The sequence below is a fragment of the Ips typographus genome, linkage group LG16 (genome assembly GCF_016097725.1).
Source record: "Ips typographus isolate SLU linkage group LG16, UJ_Ityp_2.0, whole genome shotgun sequence".
In the NCBI taxonomy this organism is placed as follows: domain Eukaryota; kingdom Metazoa; phylum Arthropoda; class Insecta; order Coleoptera; family Curculionidae; genus Ips; species Ips typographus.
In genome coordinates, this window is record NC_138437.1 from 7964567 (window position 1) to 7983460 (window position 18894).

Here is an 18894-nt window from a genome sequence, read left to right on the forward strand (position 1 = left end):
TGCTTCTAATTTGACGTGTAGACGTCGCTACTGGTCATGTACTAGTTCAAAAAAACATTAGTTAATGTTTGTAATAGTAAAGTTAACTGTTAGATGCTTACTATAAGTTTTAAACTTTATGGTAAGCAAAACATAGAGTTATATTGATGGCTCTAGTGCAGTAAACAAAAACTTGATTTAGTTCTGCATTTAACAAAAACTTAGTATATATACAGCAAATAAAAATGCAAATAAGATATTGTGGATAGAAGTCACATACAATGCAGTTAGAATGTGTATTTTTTCTTAGTTACTACTATATCTTATTCGTTATTACATCTTTTGCTGTATTAACCTTTCTTCTAGTGAACTTTGTGTCGTCTTTTGTGTTAAAGACATTGAAATAGGTTTTAAAATTGATCTTATATTGACCATACTATAATAAAAATTAGTTTATTTGAAATTGGGGCTCTTGTGGATAAAGTATTATGTTTGAACCATTGTATTATTATTAACTTAGTGGTCCATACCTTCTAGTCTTTACCAGGATGACTATAAAAGAAGCAATTTTAATATAAAAATTATACATTCTTTTAACTTAGAACAGTGTTAATTTTGGGACACCCTGTAAACAACCCTCATATGTATGTGGAAGTTTCAATTGAAATAATGACAAAATCAGAATTAAAACTGTTTTAATTATATGTAGCGTCGGCGTCCCAGTGCTGAGGTGCGAAGGCCCAGCGTAGCTGATCTAGAAGACTTGATAAATAAACCTTCCACCCCCCTTAAACCTTCAGGGAAAAAAGGGGCACCCCCTAGTATTATAGACGTTCAAGAAAATTATTCCTCAGTTGAAGGTAAAATATTCACAATTTAAATTACACATAAAAATAGCCTGCTCAGATTGATTTTATATATCTATTTTCGATTAATTTAAAAATTTGTTTTGTTTATTTTGACGATTTATATAAAGAAAACGTTTGCAGTCTAAAACTGTCTTGACTGGTGATTTGTATTTTTAGATCAAACTGCTTATATTACCATTCAAGTGGAAGGTGACCCACCACCGAAATTTAAATTTTATAAGGTAGGGTACTGCCTAAAAAGGTCTCACATATTTTATTTATACAAAAAAATCTTTAGGGTGTAACTGAAATTATCGAGGGTGGTCGATTCAAATTTGTCACAGATGGTGACACTAACCTTATCACTTTATGTATCAGAAAAGTTAAGCCCAACGATGAAGGGCAGTACAAAGTGGTGGTTTCTAATGTACATGGTGAAGATTCCGCCGAAATGATCCTCTTCGTAGCTGGTAAGTTTATATAATTAATTGTAAAGGTCAACTTCTAAAATTGGAGATAACAGGTGCTGCCGGTGTTGATTTCCGTTCAATGTTGATGAAGAGGAAATACGCTAAATGGGATAAAGACAAGGGAGATCCCGATTGGGGTGACCTTAAAGAAGTCGAGAAGCCCATGCCATCTTTGAAAAAAGTTGAAAAGGTAATTTAAATCAGCCATTAAAGGGGGGTTTATTACGTCTCAATTGTCCTGAATTAATGTGAATGCGTATTTAGAGTAGTAAATTTCATTGCCTGACCCAATCCAATATGTGAGTTATAAGGACCGCGTTAAAATAAACCATTCAATTTAAAAATAAATTGAAATGACCCCTATCGTTATTTAATTATTTTTTATGTAACAGACGCGTTTATACGTTCGAGCTAAACGAAAAAAAATGTAAACTTGCTCTGGCTAATTTAACTTTACAGTAAACCAATCTATAAATACCTACTGCTCCTGGGCGGGGGCTCATGCATTCCTTTATATTACGTTTACTAGTAATTTGAGACACCTTTATAATGGATTTTCAGTACGTAAAGCCAGACTGTGAATCACTTGGCACATTGACAATTCAGTTTGGAAAATATGTATGAAGTCAAAAAACTTTTTATGTTCACTTATATAATCCATCGTTTTCTAGTGTCAAATCGAACGTAGGTCGTATTGTATTGCTGGACTTTCACTTGAATGGCCTCTGCTACGAAAATTGAAGGTTGTTATTTATTTGTAAATGCACTATGTAGCACTATATGATGTATAAAATATGTTAAGAAAAGCAACAAACGCACCTACAATTTTTCTTGTAGATAAGAACACTATAGGCATAGAGCAATAACATCTATCATAGTAGTGTTTTTTGTAGAGGCACCGTTTAATAAGCCTTTCAGCTACTTTAGATTCCACAACATAAATTAAACAGAAACAAAGTATCTCAACAAGTTCAAATTTTTTTATTCAAGTCAAAGTATCTTAGAAAGTTGAAAAGGTTTGTTTTATATGTATTAAATAAATAATACATTTTTAGGATTTATGTAAGTATGACTACCCAACAACATTTGATTATGTAAATTGTGATAATATAATACAACCTTTGCATGACACACCAAGATTCAATATTTAAACATCTTCAACTCCTTACATAGTAGAACACTATTAGAATAGTGACTAGGTATATAGTGTAGTACTTTATTAAATTTTCTAAGCTTGCTTGCAAAAATACTAATACTGGAAGGTTTTGAGGTATCCACATCTTCTGGAATCCTATGGTGACTAACTCATCTCCTTATGTGCGTCTGCAAAACAAAACAGATGAAGAAACTTAATTAGATATATACGCCATAGCTAACTCCAGATCTGAGTTGCAGTTTTCTTTCTAGAATCCTGCATCTTCCAGAAGGCCTTCGTTAGCAGAACTAATTCCCGATTGGCCGATTTTGCACCATTTCGAACGAAGAGAGGTTTGGGACAGGCAGAATCTCGGCCGTTGTCTATGTTTGTTGTGCACGACAGCATGACAAAAAAGCTAGTATTTTCCCATCCATTTCTTCCAATTTTAATTTCAACGCTGCAAACTAATGAATTCCTATATTAGGTGTTGTATCTGCATTGTGGCGAAAATTGAGGATTCGCCTTGTACATATGATATGAATCGGATTTTTTGTACATAATTTTTTCAGGACGAGTTTTTCTAGGCCATTTTTTGAATCGGCAATTTTTGAAGGGGATTATTTTTATTTTATTTTTTGTGAATGTACATATTTTTTAACTTGATTAGGTCTTTTATCAAATTTTAATTACATATTTTGCTATTCTAGAAAGCTGAATCATTCTTGAAGCCTCTAGTGGACCAATATGCCAAAGAAGGCAAAGACAAGAAAGTGGTTTTTGAAGCTGGATTTTCCAAGCCTAATTGCAAACCGAAATGGCTTTTCAGAAAAGATGTAAGTGGTATCGAAACACATATTTACCCAAAATAATTATTTATATTCAACAGGAACTTTTCCAAGGAGCTAAATACAAGTTTAAAAGCGAAAACGACATTTACCAGCTCATTATCGCTAATCCTAAAGTTGAAGATTCAGGAAAGTACACCATAGAAATTGGAGGTGTCCACTGTACAGCTTTTCTTAACGTCGAGGAACCAGATCCTTCATACACTTTCACTAAAGCTCTTAAAAAGAAATACGATGGCTACACTAATCACGAAGTTGAATTAGCTTGTACTGTGAGCAACAGTTTGGCTATTGTAGGATGGTATAAAGGGGAGAAAAAGCTTGAAGATGGAGACAAATACCAAATTTCCAAGGACCTTAGTGGTGTTTGCCGTCTCACCATTAAAGACTGTACATTTGACGACATAGGCGAGTATAGTTGCAAACTAGAAAAGCAAAACGATAAAACTACAACCAAAGTCAACATCGTGGAATATCCATACAAATTCGTTAAGGTCCTAAAACATCAACAACATGTAGAAAAAGAAAATATAACTTTCCTTTGCGAATTGAATGATGCTGGTGGGGATGTAAAATGGTTCAAAGGAGACCAAGAGATCACTCCTGATAAAAGAATGGTCATCAGCAAAGATGGCAGAAAACGCAAATTAGTAATTAAAGATGCCAAAGTCACAGACGCTGGAATGTACTCTTGCGTTAGTAACGCAGACAAAACCGAAGCAGAACTTGTGGTAAATTACCTCAATCGCTTTAACAAAAAACTTAAAGACACCAACGGAGTTGAACGTGAACGTTTGGTACTGGACATTGAACTTCAGGACCAAACTGCACCTGCTGAATGGTTCTTTAATGGAGAACCTATTGTTCCAAATGAAAGAATTGAAATTAAGAATCTTGGAGGAGGCAAACATCAACTTATATTCAACAAACTTGACTTGGCTGATAATGGTGAAATCCAAGTGAAATCTGGACAGTTAGAGTCTTCTATGAAACTCAGTGTCAATAAGGGAGAGAGCATTCCTAAAATTGATTTTCCATCTACTTTTGAGGCACCTATTAGCAAACCTATTCTTATGGAAGTTCCATATAAAAGTGAGTATCCCAAGAATCACTATGTGAATGTAGCACTAAACCACAAAATTTCTTATTTCAGTTGAAGGAACAAGACAATCACAACTAGAAGCTAAACTAATTAAAGACGGTAAAGTCCTACCCTTAAAAGATGTGGACGTCATTATATCAGAAGACAAAGTAACTTTCAAAATCAAGAAACCTACCAGAGATCAATCTGGTCCTTACCAAATCAAACTGTCCAATGCTCAAGGAGAAGATGTCAAGGATATCAAGATCGTCATGCAAGACGTTCCTTCTCCTCCTCAAGATGTTGACGTTACCGAAATCTTCCAAACGCACTGCAAAGTAGCCTGGAAAGCTCCGGCTGATGATGGTGGTTCCCCTATTCAGCATTATGTAGTAGAAAGGCAGGATTTGAGTTTAAAAGCTGGATGGGACAACGTTGGTGAAGTGAAAGCAGGACAAACAAACTTTAAAGTTGAAGGTTTGGTTCCCAAGAAGCAGTACAAATTTAGAATTCGTGCTGTGAATAAACTGGGTGCTAGTGAACCTGCTTTGTTTGGTAAACCTGTACTTGCCAAGGACCCCTGGGGTAAGCTTATTTATTAGCCTTTTTTCTTTACTCAAAACAAATTTGATTACAGATGAACCAAGCAAACCTAACAACGTTGAAGTTGTTGATTGGGATAAGGATCACGCAGATTTGAAATGGTTGCCTCCTGACAACGATGGCGGAGCTCCAATCACAAGTTACATTGTTGAAGTGAAAGACAAATTTGGCAAAGAATGGACCACAGGAATTGAAGTTCCTGGAGAACAACTTACCGCAACCGTGCCCGGCTTAAAAGAAAACAGTCAGTATGAATTTAGAGTACGAGCTGTGAATAAAGCCGGTCCCGGTGAACCAAGTGACACCACTAAACCTATCATAGCCAAATGCAGATTTGTAAAACCTTTCATAATTGGAGATGACTTAAAGAGTATCATTATTAAAAAGGGACAAATCGCTAAATTTGACATCAAATACGGAGGTGAACCTGAACCTACAGTGCAATGGTTCCTCGACCAGAAAGAAGTTAAACCGGACCTTGAAGAACGTGTTACTATTGACTTATACGAAAAGAACACTATCATCACCGTAAGAAGAGCTACGAGGATTGACAGTGGCAAATATAAACTAGTTTTGACAAACAGTTCCGGTACATGCGAAGGAATTGCTGAAGTTATTGTATTGGATAAACCAACACCACCAAAAGGTCCACTAGAACCTGAAGAAATCAGAGCAGACCACGTGACAGTGAAATGGCAACGCCCAGAAGATGCTGGCGGTACCGAGCTCACAGGATACGTCTTAGAAAAAATGGATATGGATACTGGAAGATGGGTGTCCGCTGGTGAAGTTGGACCTGGTGATACTAAATTCACCTTCAAAGGGCTAACACCGAAAAAGAAGTACAAGTTCAGAGTACGAGCTAAGAACAAGGAAGGCGAATCAGAACCATTAGAAACCTCAGATTTCATTACTGCTAAGAATCCTTACGATGAACCTGGAGCGCCCAGCAAACCTCAAATTATCGATTATGACAACAAGAGTGTAACACTTAAGTGGGATAAACCAGAAAACGACGGTGGAAGACCCATTAGTCATTATACTATTGAAATGAAGGACAAGTTCTCTCCTGATTGGAAAGAAGTAGCAACCACCTCGGATAATAATCCTGAGGGAAAAGTGGAAAATCTAAAGGAAAATCAGGTGTATCAGTTTAGGGTGCGAGCTCACAACAAAGCGGGGCCTAGTGCCCCGTCAGAACCCACTGATAATCACCTCTGCAAGCACAAGAACTGTAAGATTTACTTGTTTGAATTAACCCGAACTAATACTATTTTGATGTTTAAATTTTTTATTTTATTAATCTGTCTTAATAACTTTTATACACCCACTTCTTGTTATTGAACCTGTAGAGTGATTTTTGCTTTTTCGGGTGACCATAATTTTTTAATAATTTCCTTTCAGGGTCTCTTTTTATATGTCGTCAAGCACTTTGCAAATCTTTTGAATGTATATGTATTTTTTTGGAATTGTGACGTTTCATTCACTATACGTATAACTTACAGATATGTGTATGAAGACTCATAAATGTAGCTCCACCTATCACTTAACACCGTTACTAATTATATTTGAACTTTTACAGTGAAACCTCGTATCGACAGAGAAACCTTCAAATCCGTTACAATAAAAGCAGGACGCACTCACAAATGGGCTGTGGACTTCATGGGTGAGCCTCCACCGGAAGTTAAATGGATTTGGAGAGATAACATTCCACTCACTAACACCGAACGCATCAAGATTGAAAACTCCGATTACCACACGGATTTCACTTTAACCAATGCTGTACGGAAAGACACTGGAAAATACACGCTTATTATAGAAAATGTTAATGGAAAAGATACGGAAACTGTAGAGCTAACAGTACTGAGTAAACCAGGGTCACCAGAAGGACCTTTGGTAGTCAGCGATGTCACTGCCGAAAAAGCTAAAATTAGCTGGAAGAAACCTGAAGATGATGGCGGAAGTCCCATCAAAGAATACGAAATTGAAAAAATGGACTTGGCAACTGGAAAATGGGTTCGTTGTGGCCGAGTTCCTGGAGATAAAATATCTCCTGATGGAAAAGGCGAATTTGAAGTTACTGGTCTTAATCCAGGTTCCGAATACAAATTCAGAGTCACCGCAGTAAATGACGAAGGAGACTCTGAACCACTTGTAGCCGAACGACCAATTGTGGCTAAAAATCCATTCGGTTTGTACTTACACATTATTACCAACAATAACATATTAACTCTGTTGAATTTCAGATGAACCTGGCAAACCTGGAGTTCCTGAAATTGTCGACTACGACAATAAGGGTGTTGACTTGAAATGGACACCACCAGCAAACGACGGTGGAGCACCAATTGAGAAATACATTATCGAAAAGAAAGACAAATTCAAACCAGACTGGGAAAAAGCTGTAGAAGTCCCAGGAGACCAGCTTCAAGCTAGAGTGGAAGACCTCAAAGAAAGGGGCGAGTACCAATTCCGCGTTAAAGCTGTCAACAAAGCTGGTCCTGGACAACCGTCCGACGCTTCACAAATGCAAATTATCAAACACAGATCCCGTAAGCCCCTAACTCCACTCCATGTTAAACTTAACTAACACCAATTTTTCAACAGTTAAACCTAGAATTGACAGAACCAACTTGAAGCCTATCATAGTCCGCGCAGGCAAACCCATCAAGTATGATATTGACGTAAGAGGTGAACCTCCACCGACATGCACTTGGTTCCAAATTGATACCGAATTGAAGTCTGAAGGAAACATTGAGATTATCAATGTTGATTACAACACTAAACTAAACATTACTAATTCAGTGCGTAAAAACACTGGATTGTATAAGATCAGAGCTGTAAATGAACATGGTCAAGATGAAGCTGAAGTTGAAGTTACAGTGTTATGTAAGTGTATACAATATTTCAGATGTTTAAGCATTAAGTGATAACTATTAGTGACTTTTATACTTTTTTACTTTGAGTTGAGCAGTCATTCACTATCTGAGTAATTTATTAGCTACAATGTTTAATACTAATTGATCATTTCTGAATATAGCATCACCCGGAAAACCCAAAGGACCTCTTAAAGTCTCCGACGTAACAAAGAGCGGATGCAAACTTAAATGGGACAAGCCTGAAGATGACGGTGGCAAACCAGTCACAGGCTACGTAGTAGAAAAACTTGACAAAGCTACAGGAAAATGGGTTCCAGTTGGTCGTACTGGACCAAACGACACCGAAATGGATGTCAAAGGACTTACTGAAGGCCACGAATACGACTTCCGAGTAAAGGCCGTCAACGATGAAGGAGAGTCCGAACCACTTGAAACTGACAAGTCGATTATTGCCAAGAATCCCTACGATATTCCTGGAAAACCTGGAACTCCTGAAATAACTGACTGGGATGCTGATCGTGTGGATTTGAAATGGACTGCTCCCAAAAGTACAGGTGGAGCACCAATTACTGGATACGTCATTGAAAAGAAAGAGAAATTCTCTACTTCATGGGATGAAATTCTTAGTACTGATGTATGTTTCTCTTTGATGCCACAGTTCTTTTTTGTGACTAAATTGTTTACGTTGTAGTCTCCAACATGTGAAGCAAGAGTACCTGGCCTAAAAGAAGGCAACACTTACCAATTCCGTGTAAGAGCAGTCAATAAAGCTGGACCTGGAGAACCCTCCGACGCAACTGGTCAACACGTTTCAAAAGCCAGACATAGTAAGCTAGCAATTTTCTAACAAATTACGTCACTAACTTGAATTTTTCAGAGCGTCCTTTGATCAACAGAGAAAAACTTCACACAGTAAAAGTTCGTGCAGGACAACTTGTGAAGTTCGACGTGGATGTTCAAGGTGAACCACCACCGACTTGCACCTGGAGTTTTGCTCTTAAACCTCTTGAGGGACCAAACGTTAAAATCGAAAACGAAGATTACAACACCAAGCTTACTTTGAGCGATACCAAGAGAAAAGACACTGGTACCTACACCTTAAAAGCCGAAAACGACTCTGGATTCGATGAAGCCCCTGTAGAAGTAATTATCCTTGACAAACCAGGCAAACCGGAAGGACCACTCGAAGTTAGTGACGTTCACAAAGAAGGTTGTAAATTGAAATGGGACAAACCCAAAGACGACGGTGGTTTGCCTATTACTGGTTACGTGGTAGAAAAACAAGATGTACAAACTGGAAAATGGGTGCCAGCAGGATTTGTCGATCCAGATAAAACATCTCATGAAATTACCGGTTTGGAACCTAACAAGAAGTATAACTTTAGAGTAAAAGCTGTTAACGAAGAAGGAGAATCGGAACCATTAGAGACTGACACAGCAACTCTGGCAAAGAATCCTTATGATATTGCTTCAGCTCCAGGAATGCCAGAAATTGTAGACTGGGATGAACATTCAGTTAAACTTAAATGGGATAAACCAGTCAGAGATGGCGGAGCGCCTATTACTGGTTACATTATTGAAGCTATGGATAAATTTACCGGACAGTTTGCTAAAGTAGCAGAAGTTGGACCTCAATGCCAAGGAACTGTTGGTAAACTGGAAGAAGGAAACCAATATAAATTCCGTGTGAGGGCTGTTAACAAAGCTGGTCCTTCGGAACCATCCGAACAAACTAACTGGCACACAGCCAAAGCCAGATTCTGTAAGTATTTGTACTCATTCCTATTGTAAGGTATTTTATCTGAATAATCAATTCCAGTGAAACCTTTGATCGATCGTACCAACTTAAAGCCCCTAACCGTAAAGGCTGGACTTTCCATAAGCTTGGACGTAAACATCCAAGGTGAACCTCCACCGAAAGTCACCTGGTTGTATGAAGGAAAAGAAATTGAATCAACTGAAGAGTTGAAAATCGACAACATCGATTATAACACGAAATTCTTTGTATTGCGCTCCAAGAGAACACAATCCGGAAAATATACGATCATCGCTAAAAACGAAGTGGGTGAAGATCAAGCTGACATAGAAATTTCTATTTTGGGCAAACCAGGCTCACCCAAGGGACCATTGGACGTTTCTGATGTCACAAAACACGGCTGCAAACTGAAATGGAAGAAACCTGACGATGATGGCGGAGCTCCAATTGATCATTATGAAATTGAGAAACTTGATCCTCTTACTGGACAATGGATTCCTTGTGGAAGAAGCACAGAACCTGAAGCTAATATCACCGGGTTACAAGAAGGAAAACCATATAAATTTAGGGTTAAGGCTGTAAACAAAGAAGGAGAGTCAGAACCGTTGGAAACTGAAAAGTCAATTATTGCCAAAAATCCATTTGGTAAGTAAATAAGTTTTTGAAAGCACTGCAAAATGCGTAGATACATATATCAGAAAACCAATATTAATACCAACATTTTTTAATAGATGAACCAAGTAAACCTGGTCGTCCTGATCTTAAGAACTGGGATAAAGATTTTGTCGAACTGGCATGGAAAGCTCCCGAAAGTGACGGTGGAGCTCCTATCCAAAAATACATCATCCAAATGCACGACAAAGCTGGTCGCGGTTGGGTTGATGCCGCTACAGTGCCAGGAGACAAAACCGCAGGACGAGTTGAAACTGTTGAAGAAGGACATGAATATGAATTCAGAATTGTTGCAGTCAACAAAGCTGGACCTAGTGAACCTAGCGATCCGTCTAAACCTGTTATTGCCAAACCCCGATTTTGTAAGTTATCCTTATATTTATCATTATACAATTATTGCATATCTAAATTGATTTGCAGTGGCTCCTAAAATCGATCGCAAGAACCTCACTAAAAGAGTATTACGTCCTGGACAACTTCTCAGATTTGACGCTGATGTTAAAGGTGAACCTCCACCGACTGTTACCTGGACTCTTAAGGAACAGCCTCTCAAAACCAACGATAGGCTGAAAATTGATAATGAAGACTATCACACAAGCTTAGTTCTTCAAAAGGTCCAGAGAAGTGACACAGGTGTCTACACAGTTACTGCTAGAAACGACTCTGGAGTCGACACTGTAGAAATTGAAGTAGCCGTTGTAACTAAACCGGCCAAGCCTAAAGGTCCACTTAAAGTATCTGACGTAAGTGCAGAAGGATGCAAGTTGAAGTGGGAAGCACCTGAAGATGACGGTGGAGAACCCATTACTGGGTACGTTGTTGAACGTATGGACCTGGAAACTGGAAGATGGGTTCCTGTAACTACTACTAAAACACCCGAAGCTGATGTAACCGGTCTTAACGAAGGAAAAGACTATCAATTCAGAGTGAAAGCTGTTAATGCTGAGGGTGAGTCTGAACCATTGGTAACAGATGAACCAACTACAGCTAAGAATCCTTACACTGAACCTGAGTCACCTGGTAAACCAGAGTTGAAAGACTGGACTAAAGACCATGCCGATTTGAAATGGGCACCACCTAAAAACGACGGTGGAGCACCAGTCGAGAAATATATAATCGAAAAGAAAGACCCTATAACTGGAAAATGGCACAAAGCCGTTGAGGTACCTGGCAATAAAACTGAAGCTAGAGTACCTGACTTGCAGGAAGGTCAAAAGTATTCTTTCCGCGTTAAAGCTGTAAATAAAGGTGGTGAAAGCAAACCTTCACCTCCTTCTGACACTATAACAGCCAAAGACAGATTTGTTCCACCTAAAATTGACCGCGCAACCCTTAGAGACCTTACAGTTAAAGCAGGTCAGCAAATTCGTTTGGACGTTAAAGTTTCTGGTGAACCACCACCGTCTAAGACTTGGTTCCTTAACAAAGCTCGCATCGAAAATCGCGACGATATTAATGTAGATCTTGAAGATTACAGAACCAAACTTATTATTCCTGTTGCTAAAAGAGAGCACACCGGAACTCTTACACTCAAAGCAGAGAACAGTTCTGGACGAGATGAAGCTAGTATTGAAATTAAAGTACTTGATAAACCTGGCAAGCCTGAAGGACCTTTAAGAATCAGTGATGTTCATAAAGAAGGTTGTTCCTTGAAATGGAATGCTCCTCAAGATGATGGAGGAGTTCCTATTGACTACTACCAGGTGGAGAAGTTTGACCCTGAAGTTGGACGATGGGTACCAGCAGGCAGAGCTAAGGAACCTAAAATTGAACTAAATAACTTGGAACCTGGACATGAATATAAATTCAGGGTATCGGCTGTAAACGCCGAAGGTGAATCTGAGCCTTTAGAGGCTGAACAAAGCATCATCGCCAAGAATCCGTTTGACGAACCAGGAGCTCCCGGAACTCCGGAAGTCGTAGACTGGGACAAGGACCATGTCGACTTAAGATGGACTCCACCAACTAATGATGGTGGATCTCCAATCACCGGATATGTCATCGAGAAAAGGGAAAAGGGATCACCTAAATGGACTAAAGCCGGAGAAACCGGACCTTTCGAGACTAAAGGAACGGCAGACAATTTGGATGAAGGCGTCGAATACGAATTCAGAGTCAGAGCTATTAATGCTGCTGGACCTGGAGAACCTAGTCAAGCCTCCAAATCTGTTATTACCAAACCAAGAAAATGTAAGTAAAATAAATAACTTATCATATCAAATATTTCAAACTTCATTTTTTAGTGGCACCTAAAATCGATCGCCGCAATTTACACAACATCACTGTCAAGGAAGGAGAACCCATTTATATTGATGTAAAAGTTAGTGGTGAACCAGCTCCCGATGTTACATGGTATCAAGAAGGTCGTACGCTTATCGATTCAGCCCATAAACGTGTTGACAATAAACCTTATAACTCCAAATTCTTCAACGACAAACCCGAACGCAAGGATACTGGAGTATATAAGATTGTCGCCGTTAATAAATATGGTCAAGATCAAGCTGAAATTGAAATCACCGTAGTTTGTACGTATTACTAATTAGAATATATGAAGTTGTAATATTAACTAAAAAAAAACTTTAGCTAAACCGGGACAACCTGAAGGACCATTAGAAGTTTCGGACGTTCACAAAGAGGGATGCACTCTTAAGTGGAAGAGACCTAAAGATGATGGTGGAGAACCAATTGAAAATTACGTAGTTGAAAAAATGGACCCTGAAACCGGAATTTGGCTCCCAGTTGGTAAAACTTCAGGGGCAGTTCCGGAAATGCAAGTGGACGGTCTAGTTCCTGGACATGATTACAAATTCAGAGTTAAGGCAGTCAATAAGGAAGGGGAATCCGAACCTCTTGAAACATTCGGAACCATCACAGCTAAGGACCCTTACAGTAAGATTAATTGTAACATTAAAATTATTATATTACCAATTCATTTTGCGTTTAGCTACTGCTGGAAAGCCTGGAACACCTGAACCAGAAGATTGGTCAGCCAATCACGTTGACTTGAAATGGACTGAGCCGATCAGTGATGGTGGCTCTCCAATTACAGGATACATTATCGAAATGAAGGACAAATACAGTCCATTGTGGGAGAAAGCTGTTGAAACTACTAGCGCTAATCCTAAAGCTACTGTTACTGGATTAGTTGAAGGAAACGATTACCAGTTTAGGGTAATAGCAGTTAACGCTGCTGGTCCTAGCGCTCCTTCTGATGCTAGCAAAGTATTTACCGCCAAACCAAGATTTTGTAAGTTACTATTTAATTATGCTAAGTTTAACACTGATAGAAAATGTATGTTTCAGTGGCTCCTAAAATTGACAGACGTTACCTCCACGATGTCACAGTTTCTGCAGGTTCTCCACTTAAATTTGAAGCAAACATTATTGGTGAACCGCCACCGAGTGTGGAATGGCGTTACAACGGAATTACATTGAAGAACGATAAACGCACAACTATTGATAACCCTGACTACAGTACTAAAATTGCAATTCGTCCAGTTAACAGAGATGATACCGGCCAGTACACAGTGACAGCTACCAACAGTTCCGGAAAGGACACTCACACTATTAACGTCACTGTAACGGACAAACCTACACCTCCACAAGGTCCTTTGCAGATTTCTGACGTTAACAAGAACGGCTGCAGACTTAAATGGAAAAGACCTAAAGATGACGGTGGCACCCCCATCGAGTATTATCAAGTCGATAAAATGGACCCTGAGACTGGATGCTGGGTACCATGTGGAAGAGCACCTGAACCAAGTAAGTTTTGTTTTAAAAATTGAGGTGGTTAATTTTTTAAATATAAATTTAATTTGCAGACTTTGAAGTTACTGGTTTAACACCCAACCATGAATATAAATTCAGAGTGTCGGCTGTAAACGCTGAGGGAGAATCTAAACCATTAGAAGCAGAAGAATCCATAATAGCCAAAAATCCGTTTGATGAACCTGGAGCACCAGGACACCTTAAAGCAACCGACTGGGATAAAGACCATGTTGACTTGGAATGGACTCCACCTAAAGATGATGGTGGCGCACCTGTAACCAGCTACATCATTGAAAAGAAAGACAAATTTGGAGACTGGGAAAAAGCCCTGGAAGTTCCATCAGACCAACTTAAAGCTACAGTTCCTGACTTAATCGAAGGACAACCCTACCAATTCAGAGTACGCGCTGTTAACGCAGCCGGACCTGGTGAACCAAGTAACGAAACTCCTACAATTATTGCCAAGCCACGCAATTTGGCACCTAAGATCGACAGAACCAATTTAATCGAAGTTAAAATTCGAGCAGGACAGAGCTTTGCATATGATGTCAAAGTTACTGGTGAACCTATGCCTACAACTAAATGGTTACACAAAGGAAAGGAGGTTAAGTCAGGACCTAACTGCAAGGTACAACATGCAGATTACAACACAAAGATTTCTATTAAGAACGCTACCAGAGATGATACTGGAACCTACACAGTAACAGCAGAAAATCCAAATGGAAAAGACATTGCTGAAGTTGAAGTTATAGTTTTGGATGTCCCAAGTCCTCCAGGAGGACCACTTAAAGTTTCAGACGTCCACGCTAATGGTTGCAAACTAAACTGGAGACCTCCTTCAGACGATGGAGGTCAACCCGTAGAAAACTACGTTGTTGAAAAAATGGACGAAGCCAGTGGACGGTGGGTACCAGTAGGAGAAACAGATGGTCCTACTACTTCCATGACCGTAGACGGTTTGGTTCCTGGACACAAATACAAGTTTAGGGTTAGAGCACAAAACCGTCAAGGCAAATCCGAACCATTAACTACAGCCCAGGCTATTGAAGCTAAGAATCCCTTCGATGAACCTGGAAAGACCAGCGCTCCTGATATCGTCGACTATGACAGCGATTTTGTCGAACTTAAATGGGATAAGCCTGAAAGTGATGGAGGTTCTCCAATCACAGGATACATTATTGAAAAACGTGACAAATTCAACCCTAACTGGGAGAAATGTGCGGAAGTTGAAGGCGATGTTACAAGAGGAAAGGTGAATGACCTTATTGAAGGAACACCTTATGAATTTAGGATTAGGGCTGTCAATAAGGCTGGACCTGGTGAGGCTAGTGATGCTTCCAAAATTCATGTGGCTAGACCCAAAAATTGTAAGTTCATTTATATTTTTATACTAGTAAATTAAAGTATGTTGTGGAAAACGGATTAGTATTAAAGATTTTGTAATATTTTCAGTGGCACCAAAGATCGACAGAAACTCCTTCTATGATCTCAAAGTTAAAGTTGGTCAATCCATCGAGTTCAACGTACCAATCATTGGTGAACCACCACCGTCCAAAGAATGGAAGCACAAAGAAGACGTGCTATTCAATACTGACAGAGTCAAAATCACCAATGAAGACTATAAAACACACATCAAAATTACCGACGCTCAAAGGTCTGACAGTGGCCCTTACACCCTTACAGTAAAGAATATCAACGGAAAGGACACAGAAACTGTCAAAGTTACTGTCCTAGACGTTCCAACGCCACCAGAAGGTCCTCTTAGAGCTGACAATGTCACTAAGAACTCTCTAAACCTTTCTTGGAAACCACCTAAAGATGATGGAGGTTCTGAAATTTCCCACTACCAAGTGGAGAAACTTGACACTGAAAATATGCGTTGGGTACCTGTCGGGGAATCTGTGGGTACTACAATGAGGGTTCCAAATCTGACAGAAGGACATGACTATCAGTTCCGTGTAAGAGCTGTTAACAAACAAGGAGAATCTACTCCATTGACCACTACTGAAAGCATAACTGCTAAAGATCCATTCACCAAACCTGACAGACCTGGAGCACCTAAACCCACTGATTGGGATAAGGATCATGTAGATCTTGAATGGACTCCACCTAGGAAAGATGGTGGAGCACCTATCACTGAATACATTATTGAGAAGAGACCTAAACATGGGTAGGGTTGAATTTTTGCCTTTCCAACAATTGTATATGTTGATAATACTTTTTTACAGAACTTGGGAGGAAGCTGCCAGAGTACCAGGAACATCCACAAAAGGCACCGTTCCAAATCTTACCGAAGGAGAAGAATACGAATTCAGAATTATTGCAGTAAACAAAGGAGGTCACAGTGAACCAAGTGAAGCTTCAATTCCGGTTATTGCCAAACCAAGATTCTTGGCACCTTCCTTTAATAAAGCCCTTCTTCAAGATATCACTGTCAAAGTGGGACAAAGATTTGGATGGAACATTCCTATCGAGGCTGCTCCTAAACCTACAGCCAAATGGACTTTGAATGGCAAAGAACTTACAGTCCATGATCGTGTAGACTTTGCAGTTTTCAACAACAAACTATCATTTGACGTAACTTCAGCCTTAAGGACAGACACCGGAAGATACAACTTGACCCTCACCAACGACTTGGGTAGTTTCAGTGCTTCGGCGCAAGTCACAGTACTGGACAAACCAAGTCCTCCACAACCACTTTTGGATGTTAGCGGTGTCACTAAAGAAAGCGCCAGAATATCTTGGAGACCTCCAGTAGATGATGGTGGCTCTCCAATTTTGCATTATGTCATCGAAAAAATGGATGTTTCTCGTGGCACCTGGACTGATGCTGGAATGTCAAATATTACTTCTCACGATATTACTCGACTTATTCATAAGAAAGAATACTACTTCCGTGTTAAAGCTGTTAATGCTGTTGGTGAATCTGAACCTCTAGAAACAACTAGAAGTATCATTGCTAAGAATGAATTTGGTAAGTTTTCTTTGGAGCTAATATAGACAAACTATTATTGTACATGGTTCCATAATAGATGAACCAAGTGCCCCAGGCAAACCTGCAGTAACCGACTGGGACAAAGATCATGTAGATCTGGAATGGACACCTCCAAAGAACGATGGAGGCTCTCCAATCACAGGCTACATAGTGCAAAAGAAAGAGAAGGGTAGTCCTTACTGGACTAATGCCGTCCACGTTCCTGCAAGAAAGAACACTTGCACTGTTCCTGATCTTACTGAAGGACAAGACTACGAATTCCGTGTTATTGCAACTAATACTGCTGGTCAAAGTGAACCTTCCGAACCATCAGATGTTGTAACCGCGAAGGCCAGATTCTGTATGTCCTTTTCGAAAAAATTTTGAATTGAGTAATGTTTGATTATCTCTGTTTTAGTGGCACCCAAAATCAAAACACCACTCAATGATATCCGTATTAAGGCAGGACTTATCTTGCACATTGATATCGATTTTATTGGTGAGCCTTGTCCAGAAGCCACATGGACTGTAGGAAGCAAACCACTTGCTGCAGATGAACGTACTACCGTTACTTCAATTGGGTACCACACTGTTATTCATACAGTGAATGCTAAGCGTTCTGATAGTGGTTTATACCATCTTTTAATTAAAAATAACTCTGGTATTGATGAAGGTTCATTCCAAGTTACTGTTCTTGGTAAGTGCATTTTTTATTATTTTAGTTTATACGAAGTGTGCATAAATATGTGAATGTACTTTGTTTTTCTTATCTAGGATTCTCCGAAATTGTCGACCTTATTTGTTTTAAACTTTTATTCTATTAAAATAATTGACGGAATTTATATAATTAAATTAATAAATTTTAGACCGTCCGGCGCCTCCAGAAGGACCTCTGGAATACGAAGAAGTCACTGCACAGAGTGTGACCCTTTCCTGGAAACCTCCCAAAGATAATGGAGGAAGCGAGATTACGTAATAACACCACTTAAATAGTATATAAATAGTTTGTCTCAATTGGGTAATTTTCAGGGGATTCGTAATAGAAAAGCGCGACTTGACTCACGGAGGTGGTTGGGTACCAGCTGTCAATTACGTCAACCCCAAATACAACCACGCCGTGGTTCCAAGATTGCTGGAAGGAACCAAATACGAGTTCAGAGTATTTGCGGAAAATTTGCAAGGCCGCTCAGATCCTTTGGATACTGAGAAACCTGTAGTAGCCAAAAATCAATATGGTGAGTGTAAAATACCAAACTTCCAAATGTTTGATTCTCAATCTTTAATTGAAACTATTCAAAACATTCAAACGCATTAAAAATCAAACGTTTTACATGTTCATTTTATAAGACTACATCAAAACTGTCCCTAGATGTCCCTGGAAAACCTGGCAAACCAGAACTTGTGGACAGTGACAAAGATCACATCAAAATCAAATGGTCCGCACCCATTAGCAACGGTGGTTCCCCCATTGTGGGTTACGACATAGAACGCCGTGATCGTGCTACTGGTAGATGGGTAAAATTGAACAAAGAACCCGTCCGAGGCCAGGACTACTATGACGACCGAGTCCAAGAAGGACACCAATATGAATACAGAGTGTCTGCTGTCAATGCAGCTGGAAATGGTAAACCAAGTGAGCCGTCTAACGTCTTCATTGCCAAACCTATGAAAGGTACTTTAGTTGTATTAATATGTTTGTAGTACTACATGGAGTTACTTACAGAAAAACCGAAGTTATGGTTGGATGGAATTATTGGAAGAAAAATCAAAGTCCGTGCAGGTGAACCTATCAATATTAATATTCCCTTATCAGGAGCTCCAGCTCCTAGAGTTGACTGGATCAAGAATAAGCTTCAAATCCCTGAAAGCAGCAGAATTTACGTA

The 18894-nt window shown here is 39.3% G+C and overlaps 1 protein-coding gene across 12 annotated transcripts in view; it reads left to right on the forward strand.

Annotated features, from left to right (window-relative positions):
• bt (projectin protein bent) overlaps positions 1 to 18894 on the forward strand; it is a 39898-nt gene that overhangs the window by 11567 nt on the left and 9437 nt on the right. For all 12 annotated transcript variants that reach the window (XM_081994190.1, XM_081994192.1, XM_081994189.1 and 9 more), the window contains 30 exons: positions 689 to 839; positions 1005 to 1069; positions 1126 to 1297; positions 1351 to 1487; positions 3143 to 3268; positions 3322 to 4372; positions 4434 to 4946; positions 4999 to 6198; positions 6547 to 7155; positions 7211 to 7513; positions 7569 to 7850; positions 8002 to 8474; positions 8532 to 8667; positions 8718 to 9602; positions 9660 to 10241; positions 10328 to 10630; positions 10689 to 12458; positions 12512 to 12793; positions 12852 to 13157; positions 13213 to 13515; positions 13572 to 14030; positions 14090 to 15403; positions 15489 to 16206; positions 16265 to 17010; positions 17069 to 17371; positions 17429 to 17707; positions 17877 to 17982; positions 18040 to 18245; positions 18380 to 18682; positions 18734 to 18891. In XM_081994190.1, coding sequence (XP_081850316.1) covers positions 689 to 839; positions 1005 to 1069; positions 1126 to 1297; positions 1351 to 1487; positions 3143 to 3268; positions 3322 to 4372; positions 4434 to 4946; positions 4999 to 6198; positions 6547 to 7155; positions 7211 to 7513; positions 7569 to 7850; positions 8002 to 8474; positions 8532 to 8667; positions 8718 to 9602; positions 9660 to 10241; positions 10328 to 10630; positions 10689 to 12458; positions 12512 to 12793; positions 12852 to 13157; positions 13213 to 13515; positions 13572 to 14030; positions 14090 to 15403; positions 15489 to 16206; positions 16265 to 17010; positions 17069 to 17371; positions 17429 to 17707; positions 17877 to 17982; positions 18040 to 18245; positions 18380 to 18682; positions 18734 to 18891 — 14241 coding nt within the window. The remainder of the gene's footprint in view (positions 1 to 688; positions 840 to 1004; positions 1070 to 1125; positions 1298 to 1350; positions 1488 to 3142; positions 3269 to 3321; positions 4373 to 4433; positions 4947 to 4998; positions 6199 to 6546; positions 7156 to 7210; positions 7514 to 7568; positions 7851 to 8001; positions 8475 to 8531; positions 8668 to 8717; positions 9603 to 9659; positions 10242 to 10327; positions 10631 to 10688; positions 12459 to 12511; positions 12794 to 12851; positions 13158 to 13212; positions 13516 to 13571; positions 14031 to 14089; positions 15404 to 15488; positions 16207 to 16264; positions 17011 to 17068; positions 17372 to 17428; positions 17708 to 17876; positions 17983 to 18039; positions 18246 to 18379; positions 18683 to 18733; positions 18892 to 18894) is intronic.